Consider the following 14,935-nt stretch of genomic DNA (forward strand, 5'->3'; position numbering starts at 1 on the left):
CCTACAGCCTAGGTCTACGTGGCAAACGAATCTGCTCCAGTCCTGAATCCCTGAACCATCACACCAACAACCTGAAAACAGCTTCCGCATCCCGCAACTACCCTCCCGACCTGGTACAGAAGCAAATAACCAGAGCCACTTCCTCATCCCCCCAAACCCAGAACCTCCCACAAAAGAATCCCAAAAGTGCCCCACTTGTGACAGGATACTTTCCGGGACTGGATCAGACTCTGAATGTGGCTCTCCAGCAGGGATACGACTTCCTCAAATCCTGCCCTGAAATGAGATCCATCCTTCATGAAATCCTCCCCACTCCACCAAGGGTGTCTTTCCGCCGTCCACCTAACCTTCGTAACCTATAAGTTCATCCCTATGAAATCCCCAAACCACCTTCCCTACCCTCTGGCTCCTATCCTTGTAACCGCCCCCAGTGTAAAATCTGTTCCATGCACCCTCCCACCACCACCTACTCCAGTCCTGTAACCCGGAAGGTGTACACGATCAAAGGCAGAGCCACGTGTGAAAGCACCCACGTGATTTACCAACTGACCTGCCTACACTGTGATGCATTCTATGTGGGAATGACCAGCAACAAACTGTCCATTCGCATGAATGGACACAGGCAGACAGTGTTTCTTGGTAATGAGGATCACCCTGTGGCTAAACATGCCTTGGTGCACGGCCAGCACATCTTGGCACAGTGTTACACCGTCCGGGTTATCTGGGTACTTCCCACCAACACCAACCTATCCGAACTCCGGAGATGGGAACTTGCTCTTCAATATATCCTCTCTTCCCGTTACCCACCAGGCCTCAATCTCCGCCAATTTCAAGTTGCCGCCACTCATACTTCATCTGTCATTCAACAACATCTTTGCCTCTGCACTTCTGCCTCGACTGACATCTCTGCCCAAACTCTTTGTCTTTAAATATGTCTGCTTGTGTCTGTATATGTGTGTGTGTGTGTGTGTGTGTGTGTGTGTGTGTGTGTGTGTGTGCGCGCGCGCGAGTGTATACCCGTCCTTTTTTCCCCCCCCCAAGGTAAGTCTTTCCGCTCCCGGGATTGGAATGACTCCTTACCCTCTCCCTTAAAACCCACATCCTTTCGTCTTTCCCTCTCCTTCCCTCTTTCCTGATGAGGCAACAGTTTGTTGCGAAGGCTTGAATTTTGTGAATAACAAACACAAACACACACACAAATCTCAAGCTTTCGCAACCCACGGTTGCTTCTTCAGGAAAGAGAGAAGGAGAGGGAAAGACAAAAGGATGTGGGTTTTAAGGGAGAAGGTAAGTGGTCATTCCAATCCAGGGAGCGGAAAGACATACCTCAGGGGGAAAAAAGGACAGGTATACAATCGCGCACACACACACGTCCATCCGCACATACACAGACACAGGCAGATTTCCCCCTGAGGTATGTCGTTCCGCTCCCGGGATTGGAATGACTCCTTACCCTCACCCTTAAAACCCACATCCTTTCGTCTTTCCCTCTCCTTCCCTCTCTCTTGATGACGCAACCTTGGGTTGCGAAAGCTTGAATATTTGTGTGTGTATTTGTGTGTTTTTTATTTTATTGTGTCTATCAACATTCCAGCACTTTCTCGCTTGGTAAGTTTAAGCATCATTGTTTTTTATATATGTTTTTTCCACAAGGACTGTTTCCCTCTATTATTTCCTCCTTCTGGGTCCAACACTGCATTTGTGTGTGGGTTTGGGCATTTTCTTGGTGGATAACGTACCATACTGCTTTGCATTCATTTGTTGGGAGCACTTTGTATTAATGTTCAAAGCCAAGTACTACCAGATGTAAAGATAACCAAACAATTTTAGGTGACCATGTTCACCTTCACTCAACTGCACAGCAATTCTTCCCAGCAATGAACTGAATAACCTAAGGACATAGAGCTATAACTGGCCTAAGCTGGACTGATGAGAGAGAGAATTACACAATGTCTTCTCTGGCCTCCACAATTACCATATATTTATCCACCTACAAGACGAGTTTTCTTTTCCCAAATTTGTCATTCGAAAAATACAGGGTTGTCTTATATTCGCAAATTAAACTCTTGCCACCAAGGTTAATATTTGTACTTTGTTTAACATAGCAAGTACGGGTTATCGTTCGTATTCATATGAGGCTTTGGATACTGATCTTACATGGAGATTTATTTTGAAAAATTTAGAAGGGCAGAGCCGGGCAAATAATACTTGCATTCGAACAGGTTCAAGATTTTCCGATACACCTAAGTGCTCCGTACAGTATTAGCATTGCTTGAACAATCACACGACATTTGACTCATGTAACACTAGTGCATGAGAGATATTCAATAAACTATGAATTAGCCATAACAGTACTCTACTGATCTGCTTAAAATTTGACAGTTTTGAAAAACAGATGGAAACAGCACTATATTCTATCACCTTACAAGTGGTTGTTGGATCTGAGTAGTTTTGCAACAAAATTCTCATACCTGTATGGATTATTAATGCTGCTTTTTAAATAAAGACACATCCCATAGTGGAAATGTCGTTCTTCAAAATACATTACTTGAGTCTGAACCCAGATCAATATTTTATTTGATTATGAGGGACTGTAATGATTTATTAAGCAGGTTGCAAATGAGAAATACAGTAGTCGTTCACATATGTATTGGAATACTGGGTAAAAATATTCCCGGCTCTTAATCAGCTTTAGAACATAATGGTGACAGTCACATGAAACTAGAAGAGACATAAATCCAGTATGAAATGTCTAACAAATCAAAACATCCATATTAAAATGATTGTAACTGTTGTGAGAATAAATTACAGTTGCAAAACTCATGAAGATAGTACCAGCAGATGTCAGTAGATCAGGGTGTGATGAAGCAAGCTGGGATCTTTTTACTTCCTCTCCTTTTTACCTTTTGCCTCCTTAAATTCATTTTTTAACTAATTACCATTAACATACGTGAGTATAATCTGCATTTTCATAAAAGGGAAAGGTTGGGCCTCAGTCTTAAAGAATATACCACCAGATCTAATTCTGTGCTTAGTTTTATGTATGTAATTGATTTTCTAATTTACTTTGATTATTCCTAGTTAATACTTTTGTTATAAGGTGAAATCAGTAAGTGTTTCGTAACATAAATTCTATTGTTGACTTACAAACAAATATAAATTCTGTACTAATTATAAACATTTGGAGGAACAACTAATAGTATTCCTAAAGGATGTTAGCAAAGTCAGCCCTTACTTAATTCCAAAGTAATTACCAGGTTTGTCAAAAGTATTGTTTGTGTAACTATATCTGTTAATTTCATCATTTAAACAAATAATTTGGCTTAGCCCTTGCAGTAGAAGAAACTGTTAGAAAGAAAGAATTTTTCAATGTATTCAGTTAATTGAATGAGGTACATTTTAATTGTAATTTCTGTAACTTTAGTATTAAACAAAGTATAGTTTCAGAACATATTATTGTGATGATATATAAACGCCTTATTTTTGGGTTCAAGTCAGTCAGTCCACAGCAGATTTTCAGACGAGGAATCTGTGCTGGTTAGAACAACAATAATGCATCAACTTAGTAGTGGAATGAGTGTAACACAATAGGCCGTGTGTTAAAACAATGACAGTATCTGTTCAATACTTAAAAGTATTATTCTGCAAGGACTGTAAACTGTGCAGTTAAGTTTTTACTGTTCATAGATATTCAACGGTAAACTATTGTAGCAGTATGCTGATGTTTGTGAAAGTACAAAACTGTGAAATGCAACTGTGCAACTGTCGGCTACATAATTTAAAGTAGTCAGTATTGAACTTCCACCCTCCCTCCCCTATTTTTCCTCCCCTCCCAGTATAACAACGCAGTACATTGACATCTAGGACTATCATCGAAGAAATAAAACAAGTGAACGTCACAACAGGACGAGCAAATGTTCGAGAATCAGACTAAATCATGATTGCAATCTTTTATTTATGTATTTGTTGCTGTTGTCTCATGACTTGTACCCTGGAAGATATTGCAATCCGTGTTTCACAGTTGTTCTAGCAACACACTATGGAAGGGTTGGAGAAGGAACAGTGATACCAGCTTGGCTGACAACTAAATGAGAGTGGGGAGGGCAATAGTGAACTGGTAGAAAATTACATCATGTTGCCAGCAATGGGAATGCATACTCGCCACTTTGTATTTTTAGTAACATCTACCACATTTAAACTGCAATTTGCCTGACTCCATTTGTAGTCAGAATGGAACTGGCTTCAAAATTGATTAAATATTCAACAGTAGTATTCCTTTCTGCAGGAAACAGTAAAAATCTTTATAGGGGCAGTGGCGTACGTCATTATTTTGTGCTACAATGTTGTCAATGTTCATTGTGACGTGATGGGGAAAAAAAAAAAAGAGACTGTTGTACAGAGCCAATGACAGAGCGGCAGGAAGACAATATGTTTGGAAGCAGGTGACATTGAAACATTCTCACATTAGTATAGAAGTAAAATCCGATACGTATTCGCATAAAAATAGCTGCATTCTCAGGTCCTGTGGTAACCACGACCCCAGAAATCACAAAATTGTCGCAAGAAACAGCCAAATATTTGTAGCAACAAAGATGTAAATTTCTCAGCTGTGCCATTATTATTATTATTATTATTATTATTGTTAAAAATAGTGACTCCACATATAACATGGTTAATAAGCAAAAAATTTAGAAAAGAAAACAATCTGCAAAATAATGTAAACTATTTTCATTTGTTTATTTTATTTCTTCTTGTCTTATCAAAATGTAGACAAATTTAGAATAGGTATAATGCAAACTTTTTAGGCAGATACTTTACGAGGGGAATTTGAAAAGTCCGTGCAAAGTCCGTCACGTATCGAAGGACATGTTTAGTTAGTAGCATCTTTGGAAAAAACGCACACCAATGTTCAGCCATATTAGTCTGTTTCTTTTTGTTTGGCATTTGTGTGAATCAAGGAAGTCGAGCGATTATAAAAAAAAAAGGACAAAAAAGAAATTCGTGTGGTGATTAAACATTACTTTATGAAATGCAAAATGTATCAAGAGAGACTGCACCTCCGATTAGAACAGTTTACAAGTGGTTTCAAAATTTTCCGAGTAGCCACATGGGCACAAGTGATGCTGAACATTCTGGACGCCCTTTGGAGGTTACGACTCCAGAAATCATTGATAAAATCCATGGTATGGTGATGGGTGACAGAAGAGTTAAGGTGTGTGAGACTGCTAGTGCTGTGTGCATCTCGAATGAATGGGTACATAATATTTTGCATAAACATTTGGATATGAGAAAGCTATCCTCAAGATGTGTTCTGTGACTGCTCACACTTGACCAAAAACTGAATCGTGTGGAGCGTTGTAAGGATAGTTTGCAGCTGTTCTGGAAGAATCTGCAGGACTTTAAGTGACGTTTCATCACTGTAGATGGAACATGGATACATTACTATACTCCTGAGACCAAACAACAACGTAAACAATGGGTTATCAAGGGAGAATCTGCACCAAAAAAGGTGAAGACCATTCCTTCGGCCGGAAAGGTTATGGTGACTGTCTTTTGGGATTTGCAAGGGATAACCCTCATCAACTATCTGGAAATGGGTAAAACTATTATAGGTGCCTATTATTCACCATTACTGGAGTGTTTGAAAACCGAGCTGGAAGAAAAACGCCGGCGATTGGACCACAAAAAAAGTCCTTTTCCATCATGACAATGCACCAACACACACTTCAGCAGCTGTGGTCACAAAATTATTAGAAATAGGATTCCAACTCATTTCACGTCCCCCCTATTCTCCAGACTTGGCTCCCTCAGACTAATATTTATTCCCAATTTGAAGAAATGGCTGGTTGGACAAAGATTTTATTCAAACGAGGTGGTGATTGCAGCAAGTAATAGCTATTTTGGAAACTTTGGCAATTCCTATTTTCAGAAGGGATTAACAAATTAGAACAGCATTGGATGAAGTGTACAAATCTGAAATGAGAATATGTCAAAAAATAAAAAAGGTTTACCTCAAACACGTAAGTAGTTTTTATTCTTGCACAGACTTTTCAAATGTCCCCCATATGTCAATAAAACAGTTTGTCATTTTTATTAGTCAGAATATGTCAAAAACCAATTTTTCTCCAGAAGTCTCTTAAAAAAGAGAGAGAGAGAGAGAGAGAGAGTTGTCTTATAATAAGAGCCACCTTATACTTGGGTAAATATGGTAATTTACACTTCTTTACCCCCTCTCAGGAACTAGCAAGGAACCGGATAGCTTCCTTTGAGAAGAATGCCATAAAATTCTATTGGTAACTATTTTGGTGTGCACTGATTGCCAGGCCAGCAGTTTCAGGGTGTCTTTGATAGACACAGTTTATATTGTAGTCACAGTATTTTGTCCCATTGCTAGTACACACTTGCATGATATTTCCTTACACTTAGACAATAGTTCCTTGATAAATAGTTTTAAATTTGTGTCATTCTGTTCATTGTGGTCAAGAAGATTTGCATACAGAATTCCTACCCCTCCCTCCAAAAATCTATTACCAACACAATGAAATTTGTAGTTAGGTACACTATTTCTACAGCTGCAAATTACGACTTTATTTGAGACTGATATAAAGGTAAAAATGAACAACTTTTTTCAGTAACATAATAGTAAATACTACAGAAAATGACATCAGAATAAAATACTGTTACAGTTCAATAAATAATCACCTGGAATGATAAAATGATAACTTCTATGCAGATATCACAGATAGGTAGGCAAAGAAATTAGTATGAAAATACTGAATGTGCAATGTTTGAATAGAAATTTATATTATAAATGATGTGCACTTATTTCCGAGTGCAATTTGAAGAAGTAGGCAATACAATATCCATATAAAACTACTGATGTTAATAAAATAACTCTAATTCATAAATTCCACATATAAATATCTCTGCATAAATAAATCATTGTATATGCTATAAAATTGTAGGTAATGTGTAATGTAACTTATTTCTTCTTGCTTTTCCCAAGAGTCAGGGTGTGGTGACTGGAAGACATCTGCTGCTGATACTGCTGCTTCCTCCGGTTAAACTCAATTATTTCATCTTCCAGCTTCTTTCTGGTTTCATCCAGTTTCCTCTTTTCTTCACCATGTTCCTTCTTCAACTTATCAAATTTTGCATGAAGCTAAAACATAAAGGAAAAAAAGTATTTAACAATGTAAAGTGAAATGTATTAGCTGATAACTTAATAAAATACACCATATAAATCAAAGATATATTTCCATCAAAGGATACTAAACACTGTTAAGAATTATGGGTGTGCTTAAATGGAAAAAGTACGCAAATAGTGACCTTATCATATATTTTCTGCATTGTGTCTTATTAAGTCTGATACTTTACACATTCAATTACGAAAAACTGATGTTAAGTACTTAATTCACCACCCGACTCTGTATCTTTTGTAATGTTTACCTACAGTAGTTCCAGTGTCTGATGTTGAACAGAATACTGGAAATAAAATGCACACAGGGAACAGGTACAAAGGGTGAGGAAATGGACCAAAATTAATGGAAAACAAACTATAAGACTATCAGACCAGTGGAAATGAGCACTGAAGAAATTGAAGAGTTGCAACTAGAATGACACACCAGAAGCCTGCTATATATTCATCATTCTCTAGCAATATGAAAATATATGAAGAATTATTTATTCCATAGTCCACTTCAAGAATTACTTACTTGTAATCATGTGCCTGAAATATAGGGATAGAGGAAATAAAATTAAAACTCTACATTTAAAAATTCTCTGCAACAGCTTTGGTAAATTTGTTCATTATAAAGAAATGTGCGAAGGATACTTCAAGGTGTGGGTCTCCTTCATCCACTGGATTATACCACATAACAAAAATTTGAAGATTAACAGTGGTGATGCAGCTGGTGATGACGCAGCTGACGCAGCAATAAATTCAGCCAATATATTATACATATGGTGCACTCAGTGTTTAGTCTAGACATCTGAGGATAGCAAAATTGCACTCAAGCTTCCTTAAGGGGTAATGCCAGTAATTCAAATATCTGGATGAAACACTTGCTATAACTGTGACACACACTCAAAGGAGACGTTATATTTCCATTTCTATAAGTTGTAGTAGAAGTATACTTTTCCACAATGGATTTTACAGTCAGTTTAAACAAGGCACAAAATCACCAATACAATTCTTTACATGAGAGCAGAGGCAGTTAAGAAACACATAAGAAACAAATAATTTGTAATAGTGCATTGTAGAATCTCTTTCAATATGACCAAATTTCTATGTCCATGTCTTTTGTCCGCGCAGCTCTTAGTACTACTATACTACTGACTATAGACATTAACACCACGAATTCTGTATGCATGATATTCACAATGCATGAAATGAATTCTCCCACCTAGACAAGAGAGATATTGTGATACACCTGCAAGAAGTATACTGAAAATTATGCAAGCATAAATAATAGTTACAAGTAAGTAAAGGTATGACATCAAACAATAAAGGTTGTTTAGGAGCAGGTACTGGACAATTTTGTCATGATAAACAAAATTTCATCTTTGTCACAGGGTGAAAGATGAAAGCCAGTTCGTATTTGATTTATATTCACAATACTATGAAGATGTAAATTCTACCTAACAAAACTGAAAATAGTTGTTACTGATACAGACAACTCAAATTTCACAACACTAACAAGGGAAACATTTAGTGGTAAGAGAACCCAGTGGACAGCACATCAAAAACAGAACACAGATCAAGCATGAAAACAGGAAGAAGGTGTACGGAACTGTAAAAAAAACTTAAAAACAGTGAACGGTCCAAGAGCAAGCATGCAACATAGGGCAGCATGCAAGAGCTACGGCACCGTGCTTAAGCAGTCACGGTGCTGAACCGCCATGCGGGATGAGCCCTTTTAAAGCTCCCTCGTGTCAATCTCCCCCCCCCCCCCCCCAAATTTGTGGCTGTGTCACAATGTAATGTCCGTTTGCAACAGCGAAGTATACGGAAGGGACCTATAATTATTCTGCACAACTACTCTATTAGTAGCCGAAAGGAAGTGGCTTTCAAATAAGAACCACAAACATTTGATGACAAGGTGACAAGTCAACTGAATCCTCCAATGGAAACATGTCAGCTGTATCATACACTGCATTAGGGGCAGTACATGTGTCATATGATAGGAATCTCTTACTGATGCACCTAATTCGTACGCCTGGTAAAGTGAGTGAGATATGCCTCCTTGCCAGATTTCAGTGTTTGTACGAATGTGAATATGATCACTCCCACGGAAATGATGAAAAAATAACAGTTTGTCACATACGCTGCAATAAATGAACGCAAAAGTTTCACAATCACAGAGTTTCTCTGCACTCTTTCAAAGCACACGTTTCTAATGTTTTTGACATTGTGTTCCATTTTGAAAGCTTTGAATCTTGAATTCTTTTGCTGTAATATAGTTCAAACCTGTTTATTTGTTGTTTTCATTTCCGTGAGACATATATTTGGTACCTCGCCCGCTTTCACTATTCATCTCATTTACTAGGGACAATAACATATTCTTACCACGACTCATACTTTATAACCAACGTATAGTATGACAACTGCCAAGACTACAGAAAGAGAACAAACATTTCAATGATTGGATGCACTATTCCTAATGTTGTGAAAAAAATAAATAAATAAAATAAAAATACATGGTTCAAGGGAGTTGTGAACACAGCTCGTCCGCTTTGCAGACCAACAACATGACAACATGACCATGATGCCACTGCTGTGCAATGCCTCTCAATATTGGATTTGTAAATTTTGGCCTCTTCACTGTTTCTTTTCATTTTTTTTTTCACAGTTCAGTACACCTTCTTCCTGTTTTCATGTTTGATCTGTGTTCAGTTTTTGATGGACTATCCACTGGGCTTCGTCATCTCCATGTAAATACTGCAACCTACATCCTTCTGAAACTGTTTAGCGTATTCATGCCTTGTATTCTCCCTCCACGATTTTTACACTCCACGCTTCCCTCCAACACTAAATTGATGATCCCTTGATACCTCATAACATGTCCTATTAACCGATATCTTCTTCTAGTCAAGTTGTGCCACACGTTTCTCTTCTCCCCAATTCTATTCAGTACCTCCTCATTAGTTACATGATCTACCCATCTAATCTTCAGTGATCTTCTGTAGCAACACATTTCCAAAGCTTCTATTCTCTTCTTGTCAAAACTATTTATCGCCCATGTTTCACTTCCACACATGGCTGCACTCCACACAAATACATTCACAACAGACTTCCTGACACATAAATCAAAACTCAATGTTAACGAATTTCTGTTCTTCAGAAACACTTTCCTTGCCAAAGCCAGTCTACATTTTATATCCTCTCTACTTCGACCATCAATTTTGCTTCCAAAATAGCAAAACCCATCTACTACTTTAAATGTCCCATTTTCTAATCCCATTTTTCAGCATCATTTGATTTAATTTGATTACACCATTATCCTCGTTTTGCTTTTGTTGATGTTCATCTTATATCCTCGTTTCAAGACACTGTCCATTCCGTTCAACTGCTCTTCCAGGTCCTTTGCAGTCTCTGACAAAATTACAATGTCGTCAGCAAACCTCAAAGTTTTTATTTCTTCTCCATGGATTTTAATTCCCACACCAATTTTTTCTTTTGTTTCCTTTACTGCTTGCTCAATATACAAATTGAATAACATCGGAGATAGGCTACAACCCTGTCTCACTCCCTTCTCTACCCTTGACTCTCATCCACCTGGTTTCTGTACAAATCGTAAATAGCCTTTTGCTCTCCCTGTATTTTACCCCTAGCACCTTCAGAATTTAAAAGAGAGTATTCCAGTCAATACTGTCAAAAGCTTTCTCTAAGTCTAGAAATGTTAGCAACATAGGTTTGTCATTCCTTAATGTATCTTTTACGATAAGTCGCAGGGTCGGTATTGCCCCACGTGTTCCAACATTTCTATGGAACCCAAACTGATCTTCCCCCAGTTCGGCTTCTGCCAGTTTTTCCATTCATCTGTACAGAATTTGTGTTAGCATTTTGCAGCTGTGACTTATTAAACTCATAGTTTCGTAATTTTCTGATCTGTCAACACTTGCTTTCTTTGGGATTAAAATTAATATATTCTTCTTGAAGTCTGAAGGTATTTTGCCTGTCTCATACATCTTACTCACCAGGTGGTAGAGTTTTCTCAGGGCTGGCTCTCCCAAGGCTATCAGTAGTTCTAATGGAATGGTGTTTACTCCTGGGGCCTTGTTTCGACTTAGGTCTTTCAGTTCTCTGTCAAACTCTTCATGCAGTATCGTATCTCCCATCTGAACTTCATCTACGTCCTCTTCCATTTTAATAATATTACCCTCAAGTACATCGCCCTTGTACAGATTTTGCACTTCCTGTCGATCTCATTTTTGAGAAGTTTGTATTGCTTTCTGCCTGCTTCATTTACTGCATTTTTATCTCTTCTCTTTTCATCAATTAAATTCAATCTCTCTTCTGTTACTCACGGATTTCTACTAGCCCTCGTCTTTCTACCTACTTGATGCTCTGCTGCCTCCACTATTTCATTTCTCAAAGCTACCCATTCTTCTTTAACTGTATTTCCCCTGTTCTTGTCAATCGTTTTCTAATGCTCTCTCTCAAACTCTCTACAACCTCTAGTTCTTTCAGTTTATCGAGGTACCATTTCCTTAACTTCCACCTTTTTGCAGTTTCTTCAATTTTAATCTACAGTTCATAACCAACAGATTGTAGACAGTCCACATCTGCCCCTGGAAATGTCTTACAATTTATAGCCTGGTTCCTAAATCTCTGTCTTACGATTATATAATCTATCTGAAACCTACCAGTGTCTTCAGGCCTCTTCCACGTATACAACCTTCTTTCATGATTCTTAAACCAAGTGTTAGCTATGATTAAGTTATGCTCTGTGCAAAATTCTACCAGTTGGCTTCCTCTTTCATTCCTTATCCCCACCCACTACTTTTCCTTCTCTTCCTTTTCCTACTATTGAATTCCAGTCCCCAATGACTATTAAATTTTCATCTCCCTTCACTATATGAAAATATATTTATCTCGTCATACATTTCTTCAATCTCTTCATCATCTGCTGAGCTAGCTGCCATATAAACTTGTACAACTGTGGTAGGCGTGGGCTTCGTCTCTATTTGATTACAATAATGTGTTCACTATGCTGTTCATAGCAGCTTACCCGTGTGCCTATTTCCTTATTCATTATTAAATCTACTCCTGCATTACCCCTATTTGATTTTATATTTATAACCCTGTATTCACCTGAACCAGAAGTCTTGTTCCTCCTGCCACTGAACTTCACTACACAGCTTTAACCTATCCATTTCCCCTTTTTAAATTTTCTAAACTACCTGCCCGATTAAGGGATGTGACATTCCACGCTCTGATCTGTAAAGTGTCTGTTTTCTTTCGCCTGGTAACGATGTCCTTCTGAGTAGTCCCTGCCTGGAAATCCGAATGGAGGACTATTTCACCTCCAGAATATTTTACCCAAGATGACTCCATCATCATTTAACCATACAGTAAAGCTGCATGCCTTCAGGAAAAATTACAGCTGTAGTTTCCCCTTGCTTTCAGCTGTTCGCAGTCCAGCACAGCAAGACTGTTTTGGTTGATGTTACATGGCCAGATCAGTCAATCATCCAGACTGTTGCCTCTGCAACTACTGAAAAGGCTGCTGTCCTTCTTCAGGAAAAACATGTTTGTCTAGCCTCTAAACAGATAACGCCCCTCCCCATTATTGTTGACCTAAGGTACGGCTATCTGTATCGCTGAGGCACCCAAACCTCCCCAACAACAGTGAGGTCCATGGTTCACGGGAGGAGGATCCACTGGGCTATCTTACCATTAAATCTGAATGGGGCGTGATAGGGAGTTTCCCTTGTAAGTTACAAATGTGTAGTTTACCATATGAGGTAATACAGACACCGTATAAGGTAATACAGACACCGTATAATGATATGAAGCATTAAAAAGAGAAATTACAGAAAAATGGCTTTACCCGACAAAATGATAACTGAACCATAGCAAATGCTAAAGCTGTAAATTAGTTCAAAGCTGATGTGTGGTGTTCAAACTTGCTAATTACTATAATCCACATGTAAAAGGCAGCTATGAATGTCTACTAGGTTTGTAAAATGTTTAATGACTGATCTGTTTTTTTATTTCCTCTTTTACTGATGAAGAAATGGGTGGTAGACTTTGTTATTAATCTTCTGGTTTTTTCCCTGGTGTTATATTGTTCTCTTTTCTTCCGCATCCCATTTTCTGACAAATATATCAAGAAATTTTCTTCTTGTTAACAAAGTTTTCTTTACAGATAATCCATCCCACAAATGGACTAATAAATTTTACATTCACTGTTTACGGTCACATTTGAGACACATTTTAAAACGTCACTGGAAAGTGTAATGTTAATTTCATTTTCATCTTGATATCTGCTTCCAGTTCTTGTTTTTGTCTTTTTCCCACTAACTGTACCACTGATGAGTTTTGCAGTCAACTACTGATACTTACAGGATATCAAGAACACTGTCATTCTGGAAGATACTTCTAAGTACAGAATGAAGCAGATCACCAGGAATGCTGCTCAGAGCTGCTCAACCCAATAACGACTTTTCTTGTTTGACTGATTTAACCAGTGGATGATGAAGTATGAGAATCTTCCATTAGGCTGCTAAGTATAGATGTCACTTTACATGTTAATACTGTACTGGTAAGTCCTGGATGAAACACAAGTAACGGAACAAGTAAAGGTGACTATACCTCATATAGCTGAGGCACTGAGCCATTGTTTAGCAGGCTCACAAACAAGACTGGAAATGGTGCTGACCTTTTGGACAATGTTCTTTGAAGCTAAACACACTGGTTTTAAAAACCTTTTGTATCAGGTGAATTGAACCATCGTTGCATACATTTGCCAAAGGGGAATACAATAAAGTGAGTTAGAATACAATTTTAAACATGGCTTACACCCATAACTGTAAATAAATTTTCAATATATAACAATATAATGAAAAGGTAGTTGCTACTCATCATACGGTGGAGGTGCTGAGTTGCAGATAAGCATGACAAAAAGACTGACAAAAGAGCTTTTGGCTACCAAGACCTTTGTTGAAAGAAGGCAAACCGCACGCGCGCGCGCGCGCGCACGCGCACACGCACGCGCACGCGCACACACACACTACCACCACAATCTCTCACAGCTGAAGCCAGACTACGAGCAGCAGCGTATGATGGGAGAGACAAGTGGGTGGGAGTAAGGAGGAGGCTGGGGTGGGGAGGGGGGGGGGGGGGGAGAGCAGCACCCTGCTATGCCTCCCTGTCCCCACCCCAGCCTCCTCCTTACCCCCAGCCAGTTGCCTCTCCCATCACGCACTACTGCTCATCATCTTGCTTCAGCTGCTAGCGACTGTGGTCATGTGTGTGCGAGTTACATTTGCGCGTGCGCACGTGTCTGTGTGTGTGCGTGTGTGTGTTTCGACAAAGGTCTTGATGGTCGAAAGCTCTTGTGAAAGTATTTTTGTTGTGCCTATCTGCAACTCAGCATCTCCGCTATATGGTGAGTAGAAACTATCCTTTTCACAATATTGTTACATTTCCTCCTGCATTTTCCACTGCTTGTTTTTCAATGCAAGAAGTATACAACTACCCGGCTGCGTAAGTTTAATGTAAAAGACCTTGACCAGGTTTCAGTACCACTAAGATTATCTTCTTCAGAAGGAAGTTACATAAACTGCATTATGTTAAAACTGTAAACATACATGATGAGCAAAAGAGCTCAAATCAAAATAAGGAATAAAGTCCTCAATGGAAACAGTAAAAATTGTTACACAAGTACAGCTTGTTGTCGACTGTGTGAAACCAAAGAACAGATGAGAG

General features: G+C 38.6%; 1 protein-coding gene across 2 annotated transcripts in view; it reads right to left on the reverse strand.

The window, feature by feature from the left end:
* Window positions 1-6,563: 6,563 nt before the first annotated feature.
* The window catches only part of LOC126412621 (septin-2), a 56,546-nt gene continuing 48,174 nt past the window's right edge, over window positions 6,564-14,935 (reverse strand). For both annotated transcript variants that reach the window (XM_050082291.1, XM_050082292.1), the window contains exon 9: window positions 6,564-7,162. In XM_050082291.1, coding sequence (XP_049938248.1) covers window positions 6,983-7,162 — 180 coding nt within the window. In that variant the 3' untranslated portion in view covers window positions 6,564-6,982. The remainder of the gene's footprint in view (window positions 7,163-14,935) is intronic.

This window comes from Schistocerca serialis, chromosome 7, assembly GCF_023864345.2.
Source record: "Schistocerca serialis cubense isolate TAMUIC-IGC-003099 chromosome 7, iqSchSeri2.2, whole genome shotgun sequence".
Lineage (NCBI taxonomy): Eukaryota > Metazoa > Arthropoda > Insecta > Orthoptera > Acrididae > Schistocerca > Schistocerca serialis.